Source organism: Gouania willdenowi, chromosome 9 (genome assembly GCF_900634775.1).
Source record: "Gouania willdenowi chromosome 9, fGouWil2.1, whole genome shotgun sequence".
Taxonomy (NCBI): domain Eukaryota; kingdom Metazoa; phylum Chordata; class Actinopteri; order Blenniiformes; family Gobiesocidae; genus Gouania; species Gouania willdenowi.
Window position 1 is genome coordinate 31,443,614 of NC_041052.1, and position 24,445 is coordinate 31,468,058.

Consider the following 24,445-nt stretch of genomic DNA (forward strand, 5'->3'; position numbering starts at 1 on the left):
TTGTTAGTATTGTGTAGTTTTTCTAAAGTGAGCTCTGTTTGCTCGTGTGGTGGTTGAATGAGTTTCTTTTAAGATGTGTATGAAATGTGTTGTTGGTGAGAAACACTTTTGGGGATAAGAGTAACTGTTGAGCTGAGACTATGTTGAGAGTTTTGAACATGTGACCAATGCTTGTTAACAATTGAAAAAAAACTGTAATGCAGCCAATGAGGTATTTTATTTGTGAAACATGTAAAATGTGTCTTTTCATGAGTTAATTAAAGTCTTGTATTTTTTCTTCTTATTCTGATGCCTTTGGACATGTAAAGATATGTTAATAAATGGCTGTTAAAACCCAAGAACGATGTTGACCTCGAATGAACTCGGAGGTGTGTGTGTGTGTGTGTGTGTGTGTGTGTCTTAACACTTGTGGATTTATTTGTTTTTGGTTTCCTTGCTTGTGACCTCAAAAATATGTCATGTGGTGCAAATTAGTGACTTCCCCCATTAGTTCCTGTTAAGCACTGACTCTGTTATCGTAAATCAAAAGAAGGTGGTTATACTGGTTGATCAAGTGAGTCATTGGTGAGTGAAAGCTGCAGGTTGTTAAACGTATGAAGGTCTCAGAGCGATGTCTGAGGAAACGTCAACAGTCGGTAAGTGAAAATCCAATTGCCTCAAACTTCTTTAAAAACAGCTTTTATTCTGAAAAATGACTGGTCTTCAGGAGAATCATCCTTTAACAAAAGCTTAAACAGAGAATTAGTGACATCACAGACTTCACTCTGAGTTCAAAACAAAAAAAAGTAGGAAGTGCATTATATGACGTTTGAAAGGTAAACAGGGTCTGAATGTGGGGCCGTGGATGTGCTGTACATTTTCTTGGGGAGACGCAGGCATTTCTTAAACTAAATTAAGGTGAAGGGGGGCCGTGGAGGTGCGGGGCCACATTTCTAACTACTCCTAAAGGTACAATTTATCCCAAAAATGACTCAAGTACATGTCATGGAGTACTGTAAATGTAACGCGTTACTACCCACCATTGTTCATCATAGTTCATCCATATCAACTTTATGAATCAGGTATAGCTTGGTGGTCACCCTCTCCATGTCACTGAAGGTCAGGGTTCCATTGTGCAGAGAGAGAGGGTTGCAGGAAAAACAGCCAGTTGTCCTCTGAAAAGTTGGACCATTTTTTTTTCATTTGAGAGTGTTGTATTGAGAAAAGCAGTGAAATCTGCACTTGCCAGGTCTGCATCACATGGAAGGAGATGCCACAACTTAATTTTACTTAAAGGGGCAGTATTATGCTATTTTTCACCCATCTCCATTTGTTCTAAGAACCCCAACAACATAGTGTTTTAGGTTTATTTTCCCAAACTCGCCTGTTTTCCAGAGTTTTAGCCTCTGAAAAGTCACTTTCAGCTGTTTTGGGGTCTACTTATGCATATTCATGAGTAGGCGTGTCTGTAGATGCTGACTCCACACAACAGCTGATCACTAGCAAATTTTTTTTTGATATCCACACACTCTTGTTTTTGTTTTCAGCCAAAAAACTGCACATCACAATAAAACACATAGCTATTTAAGCGGCTATTGTGATTATGAGTCACACAAACACTGCTTCGGCTGCTTCAAACACTCACCGGAGCTGCTACATTGTTTTCTTCTCCTCCTCACCACTACTTATTACAGGAATAGTTCATTCAAGGTGATAGTCCACTGTTCTGTCCAACCGCTGTGTTGCATTGGGACACAAACACGTCAGATCATCTCAAAGGTGAAATGATTTGGTATAACAGATACAAAAATGGAACTGATTGTAACTGCTCCCTGGGCGCTACATCGTGGCTGCCCACTGCTCCTCATGGAGGGGTTAAATGCAGAGAACACATTTTGTGTATGTAGCTTTACACATATGACAATAAAGTATAATGTACGGTATATTCTATATTAAACTGCAGTGTTTTTTTTACCTGTGAGATAGTTTGAGAGGGAGAAGCTCACATTCTTAAATAGGGTAGGAGGAGCCAGGATTGTCAGGAGGAGGAGTTTCTGCTAGGTGACACCAAGTAGCGAGAAAAATCCAACTGTCCCGTTTAAAGCTGACTTTTTACAAAATGTGGAATAACAAGGGAGGGAGGAAACAGAATTTTTTTAACTTTGTCCCTTTGAATAAGGCTAAAGGGATGTATATCACTGTAGCAAAACTGTTATAAAGTGATTTTTTTCATTATACCTCCCCTTTAATGCACTTATGCAATACAAATGAAAAACTTTGTTGTTGCTTTTTTTGAAAAGCAAAGGCTACTGGGATATCTAAAAAATGTTAGAATATTCAATAAACATTTACTTTCTTTAAAAAAAACATGTCTGAAAACTTATTCTAGGCTATTTATGCACGAAAAAAAAAAAAATAGTGGAAAAACTTTGATATTCGGTATTCGGCCAAGCGTTTATATTTCATTCGGCTTCTGTCTTGGTTTGTGGATGGTGTGGACCCAAATGCAAGGAGAGATGGAGGCAGAATGTATGCATAGCGTTCTTGGAACCAGTGCATGTTTATTTCTCCAACAAACTTAACTAAAATCCAAAAGAGACATGAGGTACAGGGAGCAAGGACCAAAACGCAGCAGGACACGAGGAGGGTGGAGAACAGACAGTGAACCAGTGTCCAAGCACTCAGCTGATTAGGAATGGGCCACACCTGGGTGGAAACATGAGGGAGCTAATCAGTCACCAACCAAGCACACATACATCACTGGGGGGTGGAGCCACAAGCAGGAACACTTGAAACACAGACAAGAGTTAAACTAGAACACAGAATAAACAAAGACTCAGAATAAAAGTGCTAAACACAAACAGAACCTGACAGCTTCGGCCTCGAATTTTCATTTCGGTGCGTCCATATTTTAAATCCCTGGTAAGATAACTAAGCCAACAAAAAGACTATTCTGGAAGAAAATAGAGATTTTAATTGTGTGGGGACAGATTCATTTAACCACCAAAGTGCCAGTTAAATATGTTTTATGTGTGGCAAGAAATTAGCAATTAGCATGTGTTGACCACGTGATCATGTGTAATCAAACTTCAAGTTACTTTTTGTCGCCTTTCAAATACATTAACTAAAAATTTTTTTTTATATAACATTGTGTTCATGTAAACTGAGATGTGTACGAATTTGAAGATGCAAGATACTGTTTTATTTCTTGATGTCAATTTATTTTATTTCAATTTAAACTATTTTTAAGTTGACATTTACATGATCAATATAAATCAAATCAAATCAAATTAAATTAAACATTATTCTATATTATTTGAACTGTATAGAATTTAATACACTGTATTGTCTTCATTGAGAAAGTATTTTTTTGGCTCCAGGAGGACTTTAATCCAGGTGAGATGAGGCAAAATGGCTCATTGTAAAGTAGAAGTTGCAGACCCCTGGTATAGTTGTCGTTTTTCAGAATGCAATTTCATTTATGTGAGCAGTCAGCACTGTTGCAGCTTAGGTTGTTTCTGACTGTGTGAAACACCTGTGTCACCGCGGCTGCAGAGAGAGTTTTGACATAGGACACTGTGTCCCAAACTTTATTCCCCCATACCTTAGCCTTTATTTTTTTTTATTGCTTATGTTATACATTATTTATTTGTCTTTCTTGTGTCTCATCCAACATTTAGGACTTTTTATTTATTTATTTTTCATGTTTTGCCCATTCTAGAATTTGAACTTCACCTTTTGGTGTATTTTAAAAAGTTGTGCCACAAATTATTATTGATGAATGAGAAAAAAATCTGTCTGCATTAATAAAAAAAAAATCTATAATGTTAAATAGTAAATTGAAAAATGTGACAAATTTCTGTGTACCTCCTGAGAGGTGTTACCCCAGTACGGGAACCACTGAATATACAGAAATTTTTACAAACATTTTTAATCTGGGGAATGTATAGTGTACTGTATATACTGTATATACACACGATTTCTCTATAAAAGCAAGGAATTTCATAAATCCTTTACAAATTCCGTGTGCATCTAAATGGATTAATGACACTAAACCAAGTCCGGACCAAGTCTGTTCTGATCTGAGGTGATCCGGATCCGTGGAAACAACACACTGGAACTCCATACAGTATCCTTGCTAAAAGCCAAAATATATGAAAACACAATAGTTATAACTCTATACATTTCACAACAAACCTAACGTCCCTGACTTCCCACCTTCAAACACAACCTCATTTGGCCATCCATGAAAAAGCTACTCCCACTTTTCTATAGCAATACATACTTCCTACGGGCACTGCACTTGTTCATGCAAATACGGAACAAACAACGTTCTGTTTTAAATGCACCATTCAATGGCCAAATAAGGAACGATTCCGTATTCTAAGGGACAGGTTTTCTTTTTAACTCAAATTATCGACCACGAAGCACAGCAACGATTCTCCTCTGGTTCTCCTGTTTCCATATGGTGACAATAGGAATGTAAACAGAGAGCTTCAGCTTCTATTGCAGCGTTTCACATTCCTTCCAAACCAGTTGTGCTATTGTTGTCTTGTCAGGTGACGGATATATAGCAAGGGTGATAAATCACCTGCATTGTCACTTTTGTACAGGTATATGACATTTGTTCTCTGCATGTAATCCCTCCTAACGAGCAGTGAGCAGTCATGGTGTAGCACCATAGGAGCAGTTAAGGTTCAGGGACTTGGTGATGGCCAAGGTGAGATTGGAACTGCTGACTCTTCGATTACAAACCCGCTTTCTTAAAAAAGCTTGAAAATGTTTCTTGTTTACCTTTATTATTGTATTGTACAAGGTTTTTTTTTTTTTGCTTTTTTCTTTGGTTTTCTTGTTTTTTAATTGTTGTCTCTGTGTTGCAGGCTCGGAGGAGTCAGAGCTGAGGGTTCTCCTGCTCTGTAACAACGGCCCAGAGAGAACCAGAGTTCTCAGCCTGGTGATGGGAGTGGGAGAGCTGCCCATCGATGAACCCGAGTGCTGCCTGAGGTTCCGAGTTCCCATAGCTTTAATGAAGAAGACAGAGATGGTTGTGGTGGTTCCTCCAGACTTGCTGTTCTCCAAAACCTCGGAGAAGAAGACTCGTGAAATGTTGGAGATCTGCGTAAAGCGCTGTGATCCCGGCCCTCATGTCTTCCTGCTGGCCCTGCAGCCTGAATACTTCAGTGATCAGCAGATGAAAAAGATCAGCAGCATCCTGCACATGTTTAGTGAGGACTCCTTCCATCGCTCTGTGATTCTGGAGCTGTCTCCACTACAGCAGAGCTCCCACAGGTCGGTCTCTATTTCTATTTGCATTCATAGGCTTTCTAATAATAACTTATGTTATGACGGTGTGTAAATATATTTACAGGTGCCAGCAGAACCATCAAGCCTGGTTGGAAATGACCCAAAAGTGTCAGAACCGAGTTCTGTCTCAGCAGGACTTTGAGCGCTCTGAGTTGATGACTGTCTTTAGTGAAATTCTGTGGGAGGAGCCTCAGGGCAGCGCTTTGAAATCAGAGGCAGCTCCTCAGCATCAAAGAAAAGAGAAAGAGTCCGGGGACACTGGTGAGTAGGAGGAGAACCTGCATTCTGCTAAAGCTTCTCATTTAGGTGGAGAGAAGACATTCAGCTTTAGCAGTAGCATCGCTCTCCAGTCTTTGTAGATTTAGCTTCTGGATAACGTGGCCACTCCCCTTCACCTTTTGACTCTACACAGCAAGCAATTAGCAATCGTCTTCACAGACACAAATGTCATGTAAAAAGTTTAAAGTAGGTAAAGTGTCATCTTTTGTTTTTTCTTTGTTCATTAAAGTCTTACCTTTATATGATCCATCAGATGGAAAATAAGAAAATATGTAAAACCTCTGTTCATCTATTTCAAAATTTTGCCAATTCCGTTCGAGACTTTGTTTGTTTTTTTCCTGGTGATTTAACTCATTCCTGTCATGTTTCCGTTTCGTCGTCTCATCATAGGCTATTAAAACTTCCTGCCGAACATGCTTCCTACGGTTAAAGAAGAAGATTGTCATTCATTTTATAGTTCTCACTGTGTTTCCGCTAAACACATACGTTGATTTCACATCCGTCCATATTCTACACTTGCTAAAGCTAACATTAGCCCACCTGCTTTAGGGTTAAAAATAAGGTGGAAATGTGCAATATTGTCCCAAAACTTGCATGTGAGGCTATATTTTGTGTCAAATTATAAGTACCGCTTGATGTCGCTCTGGATGCACAGCTCCAGTGAGCTCCTGTGTCTCTCTTTCCATGTTTTGACCGGAAAACTCTTGTGTCACGTTGATGGCAGGAGCGTCAGGCCAGAATCAGCTGAGCAGCATGTGTAATTTACACAGGGATGGCACAATGTTCACAAATGAGAATGTGCATGACTACTCAGGAGCTCAGAGCAGCTGGATGATGCTCAGTAGATCATCTTCAAATGGTGCAGATTGATTGACAGACTCTGTTGCTGCATTAACCCAGATCAATGGCATCAACAGATCAAAGTTTCAGGACCTAGCGTAGCAACCACATGAAATTAGGGGGAAAATAAATATGGGTTTTAGGTTAGGTTCTCAAGTCGTTTGTTTGTTTTGTTTAAAAAAAAAAAAAAAAAAAAAAAAAACATTTTTATTTGTATATTTTGTTTTCTACTTTATTAAATGTTTGTGCAGCATATAGTCCACCAGCCTTCAACTGAACTTATTCAAATGTCATTTTGTGCTTCTGTGCACTCACCTCTCTACATTGAACTGAATTGAATTTAAATAGGGCGGTCTCACCCACGTCTACACTCGCACCTACTAGTGGCACAATGTTAGTAAATTCCCCACAGCAGGTGAGCAAACAGCGCCATGCACCAAAGGAATTAGGGACGCACCTGGTTTACCACCTTTTATTTCAGATCTTAGTGAATCCGCCCCTCAGTGGTGTGGTGGTTTCTTAAATAGTGAATAGGTAGCGTTTTGTTTGCTGTTTCACCAAGACTTATTTCCGTGTTACAGGAATTACAAACTGCAATCCTTTGCTCTCTCTTTTTTTGTGTAATACTGCTGAACTGCCGACATGCTAAGCTAAACGTGCTCCAGGTGACTGTTGTTACCCTGTGTAGCAGAGGCATGCGCAGGGCACACATGCGCACATGACCTGGTGGGCGGGTCTGTCAGTCATCTCACAGCAGAAGAGGAGAGTGGCTGACTTTATGACAGACTTTAAGACCTTTGCGGAGGTAGAAAAGATCGGCGGAAAAGATCTGTTTCATATGCAAGGATTGGCCAATCCCCCAAAATATGGGAAACCAATCGATCGGTGCATCCTTCATTTTTTCCGTTTGTTTTTTGTGATAATAGAAAATCAGGGCTCGGGGTATTGGCCAGGGAGTTTTTCATTTTTCAAAAGAGGACACAGCAGTACAAGTTTGGGAACTGCTGTCCTAACCTGTTCTACTTACCCAGTCTGATCGCTCCATTCGTTTTGCTCTGTTTATATTCCACACACTGGAGGATGCGTTCAAGCCCATTGGGGATGAGTGAAATTGAATTAGCCGGCCTGTCGGAATGAATTAAAGCCCTGAAACTTTGAGCCTGGTTTCCTCTCCTCTGCAGTGCAGGATCTAGACGTTAACAAAGATGAACAACTGAAAAAGTCTTTTCAGCTGTCATTTCAACCCGTAAATAACACATCAGTAAAGGAGAACCTTTGATCATTTTCATGATCACAGAAAACGGACAGAGAATGAAAAATGGCCCGAGGAAGACCTCACATACATGTTTTGGACCATATCACACGTTTCCATGAAAAACAGCCGGCTGAGTGTTTAGTAAGTTTGGCAAACAGGCGTCAAACGTCTCATGATTTTAGCACAATCCTCCCAGCTTCTGTAAGTCATCTGAAGCATATGAATTAGGGCTGGGATTGTCACTATGTAATTAATTATTAATTACAATTAAGATTTAATTATAATTGTAATTGTAAAAAATCTGTTGCTGTTGTAATCATAATTGAGTTGTAATTGAGTTCAGATAATTTACTTTTTAATACTAATTGACATTGAAATTCTAGAAATTACCAAGGCATAAAAATGGAAACATTTTGGTATTTTTTTCTGAGATAAGGCTATAGTAAGGCATAAAAATAGAACATTTTGGATTTTTTTTCCTGCAATAAATGAAGTTAATGTATTAACTTAGGTTCTGAAGCAGAACCACGCCAAAAACCACACCCTCAATCACCTGACTCATCTACTTATACACAGTCGTCCTCCTCAACTGCGTTGGATCGAACACTTTAAGGAAGAAAACCAAACAACAACACGCTTTGCACACCGCCCACAAGAAGGCCACAAAACGCTAAAGCAACTTACCATGGAAGCAGAGCTGTCTCTACGACTCCGAAGACAACCTGATGGCAGGAATATTTCAAACCAGGGATAATCCAATCTTTATCCATCAGTCAGAGTAAAGTCCAGCAGCACTGCAAAGAAGCTTATGGTCAGTGGTGAAAATACAGCGACCTCGCCTTCGCCGCGCTGCCTTTGTTGCGCCGCCTCCGCCGCGCTGCTTTTTCCTGTGCCCTGCCTTTGCCGCGCCACCTTCGCTGCGATTTTTGTTGTTGTACTAACACATCCAAGAACAATGCTGGAGTTGTAGTTGTAGTTCTAGTAGTAGTAGTGGCTCCAGGAGGAGTGTGTTAAAGTTTGAGCTGACGATTTTCAAGAATTGGCCAATTTCCTATTAACACAAAATGCAGAGACTCTCGATACAAAATAACACAATAAAAAACAAATTTTGCTTCTCAATGACTTTTTTGATCGGGAGGCCAAAACAGAAGCTTGTGAAAAAAAATGTATTTTCCTATATTAAATTGTCTTCACTTTGTAGGGGGAGCTAACGCGCCAATTTCCGTATTTCCACATTGAGTTGTTTAGGGCAAAGAGTTTAACAACTGACTCACATTTGACGCAAATCATAGTTTGTATGCACAAATGGCAGCATTTTCAAAAAATGCAAATTTTCAAAAAATTTTGGCCAAAATACAAGTTATCAAAAATCTATGGATAACTTTTTATGTTCCACTTCTCTCGATGATCTCTAGCGATTTTGAGCCCATCAGTGAAACACCCTAGGTGTCACAGTGTGGACCCAAACGCAGAGAGATGGTGGCAGAATGCAAGTGTAGCATTCTTGGAACCAGTCCATGTTTATGGAGCTAATCAGTCACAAACCAAGCACATAGACATCACTGGGGGGTGGAGCCACAAGCAGGAATCTCTCAAATACAGAGCCAAGAGTTAACACTAGAGAACAGAATAAACAAAGAATAACACAAGGGCTAAACACAAACTAAACAGATCCTGACACTAGGAGGCGTGAGTTCAAATACAACGTTTGCCCCATTATGCATTCTCTTCACTCTGTAGGGATGCTAGCGCGCCAATGTCCGTTTTTCCACATTGAGCTGGTTTAGTGCCGGGAGTTTAACAGCTGAGTCACATTTGACGCAAATCCAACTTTGTATGTGCAAATGGAGCATTTAAAAAAATAAAAATAAAATAAAAATTAGGCCCTGCAAACACTGTAAAAGTTAGCAAAAATCCATGGCTAACTTTTGGTGTCCCACTTCTCTAGATGATCTCCAGCGATTTTGAGCCCTGTCAGTGAAACGCCCTAGGAAAAGTTTGTATTTTCCAAAAACTTAATATTTTGTAATTTTTGGCCAAGATTCACGGCTCCGCCTTGCAAACACCGTGAAAGTTGTCAAAAATCCATGGATAGCTTTCGGTGTCCCACTTCTCTACATGATCTCCAGAGATTTTGAGCCCTGTCAGTGAAACGCCCGAGGAGAAATGGATCAAAATACAATGTGAGCGAAAATAGATTCTGGACTTCCTGTGTATTTTTTGGCGTGGTCTCAATGATATTCTTTAGCCAATAAACTAACAGCAGCAATGGAGAAGGTTGCAATATGGCTCCATAATTCATGTCTCACATTAAAAGTAAAGAAAACAGCAACATTGTACTTTGTAAATAAATATAAACTGTCATCCTTTCCAAACATAACTACAAGGGGAAATAATACAAAATGTCACTGAATATCATTATCTGGGTGTCATTTTAGACCCAACTCTTAGTTTTAAAAAACATATTAAACAGATGTACCAGAGTCTCAGGTACAATACCAAAACTTTCAAATGTATTAGAAACTCGTTACCACTGGAGGCTGCTCAAACCTATTTTAATGCAATGATTATGTCTCGGTTTTATTATTGTATTACGTGCTGGTCACAGGCGAGTAAAACCGCTTTGAGGCATTTGGAAACTTTGCACAAACAGTCGCTCAAAATCCTCGACCGAAAACCAAGACAACACCATCACTGTTCAGTCCTTCAAAAATATAGACTAACATTCAAAAATTTGCATTAATACGATTGGCCCATAGAATCTTAAATAATTCTGCACCAGCACCTCTGAAGAACTTTATACAGTACACTTCTGCTGTGACAACTAGAACCACACGAGCCTCCACCAGGGGGCAGTGTACCATACCCAGATGTAAAACTTCATTCGCACAATCATCCTTCTCATAGAAAGCAATAAATGAATGGAACGATTTCACAACAGACCTGAAAAGTAAAAGTGACTATTTTCTGTTCACTGCAGAACTTAAAAAGTGTCTGTGGAACAATCAAAGCTGCTCACATGGACATTGAGGTGGACACTATGTTTGAACCACATGAAAACTTACCGATAATGTGTATATATTCATGAACGAGAACAGATTAACGTGTATTTTATAAAATGTATTGTATTGAACTTGTGGTTAGTTTATATATAATGACAGAATGAGAGAATGTATTGTCCAGGTGTGTTGCTGTAAATGAGAGGTGTGGATGTAATGTACAGATGTGAGGCTGTTCATGTCTGTGCGTGGGTCAGTGTCAGTGAGTGCATATTCTGAGTGTTCTTGTACATTTTTTACCATTGTAATTTATTGCATGCTATTGTATGTGTTATACAGGTAACCAGGGACTACAGATGGAAACTAGCTGATTAGCTATACTCTGGTGTAGAACATCTTTGTTTTTTTTTTGGTCAATTTTCATGATTCTACGATTAATTAATGTTTTTGGCAATTCCTATCTCGTAATGCATTTTTGGTGTATTTGGGGCTGCTGATGCGTCAAATTTTTGCATTTAGTTTGCATTTTTGAGACTCTACATAATGGTTCAGTGGGTGAAAAGTAGGTGAGTTGGTTCTGACACCGGGAAGGAAAGAAAGAAAAAAAGAAAGAAAGAAAGAAAGAAAGAAAGAATATTAATCCAACCCAATATCAATGTTTCCCCCTTTTTGATGAACTATACGTTTTTTCGGAAAGTGCAGGGTCATGCCAACAACATGACAAGGGTCCCTGGTCACTGACGGGCATGTTTCGTTTGCATAGGCTCCGCCCCTTCCCTCGTAGTTTGGCCACTACGAGAGCAAGACGCCCTTCGCCAGTTCGTGACGCTCGGGCCTAATGAGAAGAAGACGGCTTGAGGACTGAAACAAGACAAGCACAGTGAACTAAGCTACTGTTTGGTTCCACAGATGAATGCAGAGGCATGTGCACAGGTCTTGCATTAAACAGTCACGTGAACGACAAGTAAATAAATGTGTCACAGCTGGAGGGCGGATCGGGCCGCATTTTGTTCTTCCGAGTCTGACCCAACAGTGAAAACCTCATTTTTTCTCAAAGAAATTACATAATTACATAAGCACCAATTTTATTAACAAACAACTGTTAATCTCAACATCACATCAGTGCATGGGTACCAAGCGAATGTCAAACACAAATAGGAGCGCAGTTCACACAAGATACCCATTAGATTTATTTACATAATCCGTGAATCAAAGATAAAGATAGTCCATGTTATTGTGCAGAAAAATCAATGTTTCAACAGTGTATTCCTTTAAAATTGTCCTCCTCAGCTCCATTCTCCTTGCCTCGCGGATCACTGCTCTCACTGTTATACAGTTAAAGCTTCATTCTTCAGGGCTTTAGCAGCTGCAGCAGGAAAAACGGTGCTCGCAAACAACACTATGTGACCGAACCCGAACACCATTTCTGCAGTCGGGTTGCGTCAGGGTTTGGTAGTGTATCCATCCTCTAGTTACAGTATCAGCTCTAAACAGTTGATGCGCGCCCCCCACGGTGGCTTGGCTGATGGCTGCAGTTACTGCCGTGGTGTCACTATGGAGTCTGATTTCTAGATCCTGCCCTATGCTCCTTTAAGCTCATTTATTGTTTTCATTGATTCAGTCATATACCGAAATCCATTTAAATTGGAAAATGTTGCTTCTCGTGTCAAATATTGTTAGGCAATAAATTTAAATTAATTAAAAATTAGTCCCACTTCTAATATAAATATAAAATTAGTAATTACTTCATAATCCCATTTGTATTTAGCATGTTTGGTAATATTTCAGGAAGTTTAATAGCCATTAAAGTCATCTAAACAGAAACCAAGCAGAAATGGGTAAACTGACGCAGAAATGGTTAACTTGTAAAAGTAGAGGTTCTAGTGAAGTGAAACTGGTGAGGGTGAATAAACAGACATTTCTTCAGTTCATTGAAAAATAAAAGATGATTCTTTGTGTTGTTCAGGATCTTCACTCAGGGTGGTCCTTCTGGGAGAGGACGAGCTGTGTACACTCCTCTGTGAGAGCCAAGAGTTCGAAGTGGAGTCTCGAACCTCTGTGGGTCAGAGCAAGGCTCTGCAAGGCTGGTGGAGCGGAACCAGTCTGACTCTGGTCAGAACCTCCAACATCTACGACGTGGAGAGAAAGAAAGCTAGACAACTGATGAAGGAATGCATGAGCCTCTGCCGTCCTGGACCAAACCTTCTGCTGCTCCTTGTCCAAGCTTCTAACTTCACAGAGAAGAAAAGACACCGGCTCGACTTGATGTTGGCTTTGTTCGGTAAGGAAGCCTTCCAACGCTCGCTGGTCATGACCGATGAAAGAAATTATTGGACAAACCAAGACATGAAACCTCTGGTGGCCTCGTGTGGAGAACACTGCCTCTACATAATGGGAGATGATGTTGGAGCGTTTGTGGAGAAGATGGAGAGTGTGATCAAAGAGAAGGATGGGTTCTTGAGTCTCAAAGAGGAGATGAACATGCCCTTGAATCTAGTTCTGTGTGGGAGGAGCAGAAGGCTGAAGACCTCAGCCCACCAAGCCTTCTCCAATCAGACGGAGCTGTCCATATTGGAGTTACCTGCTCTGTTTGGAGAATCTCAAGAGATTGTGATGGAGCAGTCATATCGGTGTGTGTCTTGGTGTGAGCCTCAGGGTGTCCACTCCTTCATTTTGGTCCTACCTGCAGGTCCTCTGACTGATGAAGACAGACAAGAGATTGAGATGCTGCAGAAGATCTTTGGTCCTCAATTCTTTGACCTCACACTGTTTGTGTTCTATGTGGAATCTGAGCCCCTATCTCCAGATCTCCTTAACTTTCTGAGGAGCGACAAAGAAATCCCACAGCTCTATGAGAGCTGTGGGAGAAGATCTGTTGTTTTTAACCTGCATGACAGAAACCAGATCCCTGAACTGATGGATATGGTGGATCAAAGACGATGTTTACGGCCTTCTGGTTACACCACAAAGACATTCATTAACTTCCAAGTTGAGAAAATCTTGCAACTTGAGAATTTGGTGAAAGAGCAACAAGAAAAGCTTCAGAGGTTACACATCACAGGTGAGAATCAGAAGGTAGAAGGTTAAAATGCTTTGTCATTCAGTTCAAATTGTCTAGTAGAAATAATTATCATACTGATGCATACTATATCATCATGACATACTATAAAGCCTAATTTATGCTTCTGATGCGTAGTCAAGATTTTTTGCAGCTACAAGTCAGGCTACGGTGTTGATGTGACACAGAAACATAAATCACAATTGAGAGTGAGTTCATTTTGTTTTCTTTTTAAATAAATGTACTTTGATCTCTGGACAGGTTTTGACTGTCAACTGCCAGTCTTAGTCAGAGGCATCTGCTGATCACATTGATGTGTCCTTATGAGTTATTTCTGGACCCAGGTGTGGGAGAGTGAAAATGTTCTCTCATCCCTGTGGAGGGTTATTAGAACACCTGCACAGAGGAGTGATCGTGTCTGTAAAAAGTCCCAGCACTGTTGTTACTATATGTCAGCATTCATGGAATGTCCATTCAAATTACTTGGTTGCAACTAACTGTTGTGTAATATGGTACATACTTGGTACACACTGCACCAAATCTGTGTAAATGATAGTTTACATTGGAACAGGTGGTTCTGGTAAGGTTGCCTCTCTTGAGAGGAGTTCCCGCGACACAGATGAAAACTGATAGGACTATAACATGACACATGTTTTCAAGGTGTCACCGACATGGTTAGTAACGTCATGTCTTGTAACTTCACAGGTGAAGACGAAATCAAGAGTCCTGACTGTCTCCGGATCGTCTTGCTTGGGAAGACAGGCAATGGAAAAAGCTCATCAGGAAACACCATCCTGGGAAGACAAGTCTTTAAGACCAACTCTTCCTCTAAAGCAGTGACCAAGCACTGTGAGAAGGTTCAGGGCGTGGTACACGGACGTCCGGTCTTAGTGATGGACACACCTGGTCTGTTTGACTACAGTGTTTCCCACGAGCAGGTTTTTGAGGAGCTGGTGAAGTGCATCAGCATGTTGGCTCCCGGCCCGCATGTCTTCCTGCTGGTGTTACCCATCGGAAGATTTACACCGGAGGACGAGGAGACCCTGAAGCTTCTCAAAAAAGGATTTGGGAAGAACGCTGACAAGTTTACCATTGTTCTCTTCACCAAAGGAGACACTCTGAAATGGGAGCAGCAGCCCATCCAACAATACATCAGGGAGAGCAAGGACTCCTTCAAGAAGCTGATCTCAGACTGTGGAGAAAGATACCACGTCTTCGACAACTATGAGAAGATGAACCATGCTCAGGTCAGCGAGCTGATTAAAAAGATAGATGCCATGGTGAAGGCAAATAGAGGAGAGTGCTTCACCAACAAGATGCTGCGAGAGGCTGAAGCAGCCATCCAGAAAGAAGCGGAGAGGATCCTGAAGGAGAAGGAGGAGGAGATTAAGAGGGAGAGGCAGGAGCTGGAGATGAAGCACAAGGCCGAGATTGATGAGATGACAAAAAGGATAGAAGAACAGAGAGCAGAAATCGACCAGGAGAGAAACCAAAAAGAAAAACAGCTGAAGGAGAAGGAAGACATCATCATTCAGCTAGAGAAGATAAAGCTTGAGCAACAAATAACAGTCAAGGAAGAGGAAGATAAGAAGATTGCACAGGATAAGCTGGAACAAGTGATATGGTACAAAGAACTGGAAAACCTAGAGGCGAGAAGGAAACAAGATTTCAATATGAATGAGATCGTGGAGAAGAAGATGGAGAAAGTGAAAGCAGACATGGAAGAGGCTTGGGCTACTTGTGAGAGAGAACGAGCAGAAAGGTCCAAGGACAATCATCAGAGGGAGCAGGAAAAGTTTAACGAGATCCAGAAACTGAAGGATGAGTACAAACAGGAGAAGGAAAAACTACAAATAGAAGCCAAAGAAAAGGAAAGACAACGTAGACAATATGAGGAATATCAGAGGAAGGAGTTGGAGGAGAAACACTTGATGTCCGTGCAGCATTTGAAGGACTCGTACGAAGAAAAAGCTCGGAAACAGGCGGAGGAATTCAACGAATTCAAGGAGAAGTACAACCAGGAGATGAAGGAGAAACAGAATCAGATCAAAGACAAAGATAAACGTTTAGACTACATGAGGGTGCTTTCAGTTCACAACGAGGAGAAGATGAAGAAAAAACACTCAGAGGAAATCCAAACCCTGGTGCGGTGCATTGCCAAGAGGAGAGAAAACATCAAGAAGATCAGTGAACTTGTCAAGCGTCAAGAGCAAGAAATGAATTCTAAGAAAGACCCGGAATCAAAAGAAATGCTGCAGAACAAACATGAGAAGGAGATAGCTGAGATGATCCAAGAGCTGCTTAATGGATCAAACGTAAACCTGTGTCCTGTTCTGTGAAAGATGAACTGCATCATCAGGAGGAACCTCCCAAAGAAGGAGGGGAACCAACACTGATCATCAGTCCAAAAACTTACTGGCTAACACCAAATTTGTTATACTTTTATTCAGTGTCATCAAATTTAAAATGCTAACATAGCCCCGCCCCTTTTACCCTCTGACCAGTACAACCTGCCTGCCTTAAAACTCCGCCATGTGTGGATTTTTATTCTTTTACAAACGTGCGACAATTTAAATGAAAAGAGACAGTCCTCGGGTCCAAGTGCAGACAGACAGATCATGTCTCCTACAGAGACGTAGAGACTTGCCAAAATAAAATGTGAGAAGAAACCTTATAAAATAACATTCTGATAAAATATTACTGCAATAAAATAAAAAATTAACAAACTTCCTTACAAATGACAGAGGGACACAACAATTATCAGGGTCCTGTACTAAAGCTGGATAAACAAACTCTGGATTTCCCTCCATTAGCGGACTCAACTTAACTAGACATCCACAATCACAGTTCTTGGAAACAGAGCCATAAGCCTTGAAAAGCTAGCAAATGTATGTTTTCTAAATCCTTGCTTTTACATGTGCACTATATACTTTACACTTTTCATTGGAAATCTTAAGGATCTATTGTTTACATTAATATAGCAACAATTAACTTTGTGTTAAATTACGCAATTTTTTTAACTGTGTAAAACATCCCATTTTGTCTTTTGTTTAAGGTAATGTAATGATATTGTTTACATGTGACAGTTAATGTTTTGGGCCTTAACGTATATTTTTAAAGAAGTCGTTAGAAAATTTGTCATTTGTGGCAGCAATAGTTCCGAGTTGCCTGAAACGCAGTTTATGATTTACATGGACAGAAGCTATAGCTGCTGTTAATCCCTGGTATGATAGAGTCCAAATACCAAACAAGTCCCATTTCCTTTTCTATAGGTTAGTTAGGTTGGCTAAGGTTAGTTAGCTGGTAATGGGACAAGCTAATAATATGCTAACGCTAAGCCAGTAAAACAGGTAACGTAACAACCATGGGAAATTTCTTACACAGCGCCTTCACATCTTAATCTTCATGTGAGATACTAATTTATACAGTTTTATATCAAAGCGCGGGAGTCTTACCTATAGTGACGCAGCCAGGGTTATCTGCGCTACATTTTAATAACCTTTATTTACACATGACTGCAACATTTACAACATGGTAATGATTTGGACAAAACAAGAAGTATAACAAAAATGACTCAAAAATGTATTTAAAAAAAAGATTCAAAGATACACATGAAATACAACAAAAACACAAAACGACAACACAATTTAAAGTAAGAAAAAATGATTCCCAAAGGAGATCTTTAATATATGTAGAGACTTTTTTTCAGTGTAGGAAATAATGTTTTTATTATTGACTGATGGCCTTGGATTTGATGTTAAAATAACAGAAAAACTGTGAAAAATGTGTGATTTTTGTCTACATTTTGTGAATAAAATGTGAAAAATGTCAACGTTCTGTTGTGTGCTTTATAACAGATTTAATGTGTGAGAACTGTTACAGATACTCGGAGTGTGAATTATCCTCGAAACACACGTTAAATCCCTTAGTGATAAAGCAAACAGAAACAGTTTGTTGTTCTAAAAGCAATGACTCACATTAAACTGTTTTTAAATGTAATTCAAACCAATGGATGGCTCCGCCCACTGGGCTTCAGGGCCTGCCTTCAGCCACGAAACAAAACAGAGAAATTATTAAATCTGTTTAGTGATAATATGCTTCATCATGTCATCAATGACTCCAACTATGAAGGTGTTGCATAAAAAACGACGTTCATTAAACATGATTAAAAAGATCAAATGAGTTTGTAATATTATTCTAATCCAGGACACCTTCAGATATTTACCCTAAAGCCATGTACTCCCTACTCGTGATAATGTAATGTCATACAATGTAGCCCTACAGTGAAATTTGTGTCTGAATTTTACCTATCCTGTTAAGGAATAATACATAACAAAGGAAGAAGAATCCATAAGCACACAAGAAAACATCTTATTCAGAATTATCACTTGTTTGCTTTTTTTAAATGAATAAATACTGGCATTTTCTGTGAGAAACAAATCTCTTTTTTGGAAAATGAAATCTAATCAACATTAGTTAATTGAACATATAGTAGTAATACAACATATTCATCACCCTGAAACTGTGAAATATAACTCACTACAACTTTTATGAGAAGGGTGAGATTGAGATGATGCACTCTGCAATGTTTGGCTGAAAGTCATATTTGTGCTTTTCTGATGAAATTGTTTCTGTGTCTAAGGCTGCATGAGGGGGCTCTGCATGTGTAATTTATGGCAATGAATGAAGGCTGCTGGTGTATTACTATTCTAGTTTCCAATGTTGTCATGCTGTTTTTAATTTTTATTCACATACACCCTATGACAATTTGCATACCACACTTTGGGAACCAAGGTTCTAAACCATAGACTAGAATCAAATTAATCTGATGAGAATCATGTCATTAAATCAAAAATTAAAAAAAGAAAATTCAGTTCTAAAGAAAACTTCTGCGAGTATGACAGTGCTGCCACCTGCTGATAGGAGGAATAGATGGCACAATCCCTTTCAAAATAAAGGCACCAGATTGTTTTTGGACTTTTGGTGAAACAAAAGCCTACGTTCCATTAAAACAGGCCCCTGACCCACGTCTGGGTGGCGACAAACCATATGACAATCCTCTGGTTTAAATTAAGCAAAGATGGGCGTCATCCTCGCCTGGGAAGAACCATCAGGAGCATCAGGAACCATCAGGAAAACCAGGAACCATTAGTCTTCATCATCAGCATCATTAAAGGCTACACCTGTTGCATCGGGCTTCCTGCCGACACACAGATACACACACGCACACAGATGTTACACACATTATACACACACACACATGTTACACACGTTACACGCACACAGATGTTACACACATTATACACACACACACACGTTATACACACGTTACATACACACATTATACACACACACACACACACACACACACACACGTTATACACACGTTACACACACACATGTTACACACGTTACGCACACACGTTAGTTACACACACACACACACACACACACACACACACACACACACACACACACACACACACACACACACACACACACACACACACACACACACACACACACACACACACACACACACACACACACACACAACCTTTTAGCTCCTGGGTTGATGAGTGACGCTCCAGGTCTTCTCCTCTTCACGACCTGGGATGAAGCTCTGCTCTGCTGCTGCTGAGGCTGGAAGTCTGAGGAAAGAGTCTGTTCTTAACAATAATCAATAATTCATCATTAATGAAGATTATACAGCAGTGAGTTGGAGGAAGGTGTGATGGAGCAGAGAAGGAGGGGTTAAAGTGGTAAACGTTCAAACATTGTCAGGAGAATGTTAAAACCAGTGGAGCTGATGAAGAACAGGAGCGATGGGGTGAGTGTGTGGAGGAGATGTTTATGTGTTGCCTGGCAACAGCCTTGTCTCCTTATTTGTGTGTTTATTAAATAAACAAATGATCTCTTGTCTCTTCAACCTGTTAAGTCATAAAATGCACTAAAAGAACTGTTGGATAAAACATTAAAAAAAAGAATTACTAACTAATCATTTATTATTATTATAAAATAAAAAGAAAGAAGGAAGAGAGAGAAATGTCAACGTGCGTGCGTGTGTGTGTGTGTGTGTGTCTACCAATGGGCTTCCTCTGAGCTTCCTGCTGCTCGCTGACTGACGGAGGTTCACCTGAGGACAAAACAGCGGAACTTGAGAACTTGAAGCAAACACAAAAGGTAAAAAAACAAAAATAACTCAAAAACAGACAAAATGATGACATTGTAAGTAAGACAGTAGTACCAACAATGATACAGAAAACTTCTAGAAAAATAGGCAAATCAAAACTTCAAAAGAACACAAAGGGCCTGTACTACGTAGCTAGATATCCTCTTATCGTGCTAATTTCAGGGATTTAATACTATACTGTGAAGCTGGCTAACGTCTTACGAAGCTAAATCACCATAGTAACTTAGGCTGAATGACTAACCTGGTCGGGACCAGGTTTTGTTCTGGCTAGGATCTGAGCGAGTACTAAAGTCCCACCTCCTGACCAATCAGTTCTCTTAGAAAATGACCTGTCCAATAAAAGAAGGATCATTGTGAACATGTTTCTGTGTGGATCTGATGTGACGCTGACAGGAGTGTGTGCGAGTGAAAATTTCATCTGGTCGCATCCGTGCGAGTGTGTATGGGTGACATTATTTTGGACAGAGCGGCTGAGCGCCCCATCATGTCCCACAGAGAGCACTTCTCTCTCCCTCTCGCTCCGCGCTGCGGGTGAGAAGACGGTGTGTGCTCAAGCAACTTGGCTGCGGGTATTGCAACGGTGAATGCGCAGAGTATAAACACCAATGTGCTCCTTTGGAGTGCGCGCAGTCTGCGAACGTAGCCCTTCACTGAGTGCACGCTCACATTGAGGGCAGCAGTAAAAAGGAAGAACGTGCCGGGCGCAGCAATAGAGTGTATACGCTCATCAGCGCGTTCTTCCTTTTTATCAGAATCAGCATGGAGGGACCAGAACTGATGGACTATGATACCAGGACAGATGTTCAGCTGTGGTTCTTTGAGGGCAGGGGTCTGCAACCTGCAACTCTGGAGCCTAATGTGGCTCTTGCTCCTGCAATGGCTCCCTATAGCTTTAAAAAAACCCTATTGAAATAAATAGTTATTGATATATTATGACAACGTGTTCAACCAATTTCCACGTAAAAACTGATGCTATGAACTAATGCCTAAATGTTGTAGGGGTGAGACTATTAAACAGAGACACATTACAATACATTTTGATCAACAAAACATAATCAATTGATAATGAGAATGAGAATTGTACATAATAATTTGCATGGATGTACCAAAGCATTTGCAACGTTCAAAGAAATGAGAAACTGCTTTTTTGATGTGAAGATTGAACAGATAGTTTTGACAATTTCAATTCTGAGAAAAACGGTGACATCATCAATTCCTGCATTGGTCTCAATTATGGATTTTAATTCTTTATATTTTTAAATAATTATTCTACATAGTTCCTCTGTGATTGGTCTGACGCTGTACTCTCCACTTCTGTCACAAGAGCGCGCACGTAGCCAGGCTAAAATCAACTCGCTTAACTTAGCGAGTGATAATCAAGATTTGTAGGACAACTTCTGTCTGACGGAGAATGTTCGGTTAGGTGAAGCCCGCTAACGGAGATAAATCCAGCATATAATTATCTAGCTTCGTAGTATATGGCCAAAATGACAAACACAACAACAACATAAACACACACAGAAGAGCATGGAGGCCACGGACATGGAGTGACAGCGTGTTTTCAGGTGAGTTACCGTCTGTGAGCTGCTCAGCCATCCTGAACATGAGCTCCTTCAGCTCCTGTTTGGAGCCACACTCGTTGATCTTAGAGAGAACAAGGTCAGTACGACCAAAGAGGACGTGAGCAGCATCCGAGACACACACGGACAAGTCACCTTCAGAACATGACACTCTGTGTAACACATACACACGCACACACACTTTTTAGTTGTATTGTTATAGCCTAAGAAAGATTGTCGTTTTAACTGTGTATGATGAATGTGTATGGATAGAAGGATGGATAAATGGTTGGGTGGATGGTTGGATGGATGGATGGAAGAATGGATGGTTAGATGGATGGATGGTTGGATGTAAGGATGGATGGTTCGGCGGATGGATGGATGGTTGAATATTTCTTACCTCAGATGTTGGATGTAATCCGTGGTTGAAGTCATGGAATGTTTCTTCAACTGAAGAAAAAGAGAGAGATCATCATCATCATCATCATCATCATCATCATCATCATCATCATCATCTTCATCATCATCATCGTCATCATCATCGTCATCATCATCTTCATCAAGCTTACTTACAAAATCCTTCAGTTCTTCATCACTGTAATCCTTCATCCAAACGTGTTCACCATCTGTCAGGCTGTAGACACACACACACGCACACACACATACACACACACCTGTGGAAAAAGCCTGTGCGTGGGAACTTCTCTCATGTTCAGTATCTGTGATATTCTGTGTCCATGACGTGTCACGTGTGTACCAGAGCCCTTCTGGAAGGAGGTTTCGGTCCATCAGGACCAGAACCTCCAGACACAAAAACAGCTTCTTTCCCTCTGCCACCATCCACATGAACCCACCCCCAGTCACCCACTGAACCCCCCCACCCGATCACCACCCCCATGAAGACATTACCTGCTGCACTGTATATATATATATATATATATATATTTATATTCATCCTATTTATCCTTTATTCTCTATCCTTTATTTATCCCTCATCCTTTATATTTATCATTATTATTATTATTGTTGCAGGCTTGTTTCTTTGTTCTTTGTTTTTCTTTACTTTTTGTTTCGCGCACCGACTACCTTTTTTTTTTTTTTTGTTGACTACCAAGTCAAATTCCTTGTACTGTCCTAAAAAACTGTACTTGGCCATTCAAACATTTCTGATTCTGATTTAGAGAGAGAGTTGCTACAATCAAAGTTCAGAATGCTGACCGTAACGTCATTCATGAAGACTCAAATAGTTCCTCGGAAGATTTGAATCCATTGATTCCGAGAGACATAACTGGGATTTTTGGTAATTTGTCGTCAATAATTGCAGATTTATACAGTACAATTCATATGTATGTGTATATATATACTGTATATGATGTAATAAAACTCAAGAGACACAAAAACAGAACCACACAGTGAGTATCTCTATGGGTAGAATACTGACCAGAGGATTTCTTCAATGTGTTAATCCATAAAAAATAAAGGTGGGGTCCTCTAACAAGGACTGTTTTTATTTACCGACAGGCTATGCAGGAAAAGGGAAAAGAGGGGTGCTGCAGGGCATCTATTCTGAGAACTCAGACTTCTGCCAGCTCTGAGCAGGGTGTTCACAATAAATGGTGGGTGAGCATTTATTTATTTTTAATTATAATTTGATTTGGTTCAAAGGACAGTTTCCAGGATGCTATGAATGTTAGACCAAAAATGAGTCACAGAGGGGCAACTCCAAAATATAAATATGAAAATACTTTGTGTCCATGTTTATGCTCCATCAGGCTTTGACTACACAACTAATACTTGTTAGTAGGATCAATTATCTATTGGTTTTGGTCTTTTAATATAAACTAAATTGACTTGAGGTGCAGCAAGTTTCATACGACTCCAAGAAACCCGAAATTCCCACTGTCATGAACGATCCTCGATTATGGTACTGGATGTGGACGGAAGTGTTATTTGAAATGACAATAACCACACAGCCCAATGAGTCTAAAAATCATCAATAAATCTGCACTTCTGTCCGAACGTGAGAATATTAACAGTAGAAAGCATTTAGAATTTAAAATCAGAGGAAATGTGACCGGACTCTGGCAACGCGTCACTCACCAAACACCAAAACGTTCGTTCCTCCTCCGCGTGAACCAGATGTATTTACATTTACTCTTCTTGTCCACGAACGTGAAGTGAGATGATTCCGCCATGTGCATGTTTACCATGACAACAACAGACAACAAAACAAACCCAAACAGGGGCTCCCTCCTCTTGTTCAGCAAGCAGGAAGCAGCGCTTAGGCACTGCACTGCCCCCTACTGGACACAATAATAATAATAATAATAATAATAATAGTCTTAGACTTATTTTTCCTTTTGTAGATCTTTATTGAGTGTTTTAAAGCATCTCTAAATGACTTCTTTAATAATGATGACATGGTTTCATGAAAGTGCATCTGCAGCTTAAGCTTAAGGGGTATTCCATAAAGCAGGTTATGTTCAGGCTCAAATGATGGAAACTCTGAGTATCCCATTCCTAAACGCGGGGTATGTTCTTCTCTGAGTATGTTACCATGGCAACATTGTCCGTGAACCAAACCTCGCTGTCAGGTTTTATCAAAGAAACCCTGGGTTTCTACCTGGCTCCGCCCACCTGAACACCGTTTGTGAACACTTTAATGAACCTTAACTACTTTTCTCTGAAACACATTAGTAACATCACACACCACAGACGTGCTCACATCATTACTAATGTTGTGTGCAAATGGTAGTTTTCATTATAACATTGTAGATGTAGATGTAGATCATTAAGTGAAACAGACTGAGAGGTTGATCTGTATTAAAACATCTACTGACGTCTGTAGTAAAGTTCTCTAAATACAAACCTGTGGATAATATAAATGAGATGATAATTTAAATGAATCCACTTTTAAGGCTCAATTGTTGTTTATATTGTTATACAGTAAAATCTGTAGATCACAGGTCTTTGAAGACA

At 40.0% G+C, this 24,445-nt stretch overlaps 2 protein-coding genes across 3 annotated transcripts; one reads left to right on the forward strand and one right to left on the reverse strand.

Annotated features, from left to right (window-relative positions):
- The first annotated feature begins 570 nt into the window (after positions 1-570).
- Positions 571-17,427, forward strand: LOC114470408 (uncharacterized). The gene is made up of 5 exons (XM_028458596.1): positions 571-635; positions 4,860-5,268; positions 5,348-5,544; positions 12,623-13,717; positions 14,420-17,427. Exons 1-5 carry the CDS (start codon positions 611-613, stop codon positions 16,051-16,053), a joined length of 3,360 nt encoding a protein of 1,119 aa, XP_028314397.1. The 5' UTR covers positions 571-610; the 3' UTR covers positions 16,054-17,427.
- LOC114470410 (protein PAXX-like) lies at positions 16,385-23,746 on the reverse strand. 2 transcript variants are annotated; one of them, XM_028458602.1, is made up of 7 exons: positions 23,567-23,746; positions 22,040-22,100; positions 21,867-21,916; positions 21,482-21,639; positions 19,800-19,850; positions 19,272-19,365; positions 16,385-18,914 (listed from the first exon to the last, which is right to left on the reverse strand). In XM_028458602.1, the coding sequence occupies exons 1-7, from the start codon at positions 23,674-23,676 to the stop codon at positions 18,863-18,865; spliced, it is 576 nt and encodes a 191-aa protein (XP_028314403.1). In that variant the 5' UTR covers positions 23,677-23,746; the 3' UTR covers positions 16,385-18,862. The 2 variants fall into 2 exon arrangements, with proteins under 2 accessions (XP_028314403.1, XP_028314402.1); XM_028458601.1 differs by lacking the exon at positions 23,567-23,746 and having other exon boundaries at positions 22,040-22,310.
- Between the last annotated feature and the right edge of the window lie 699 nt (positions 23,747-24,445).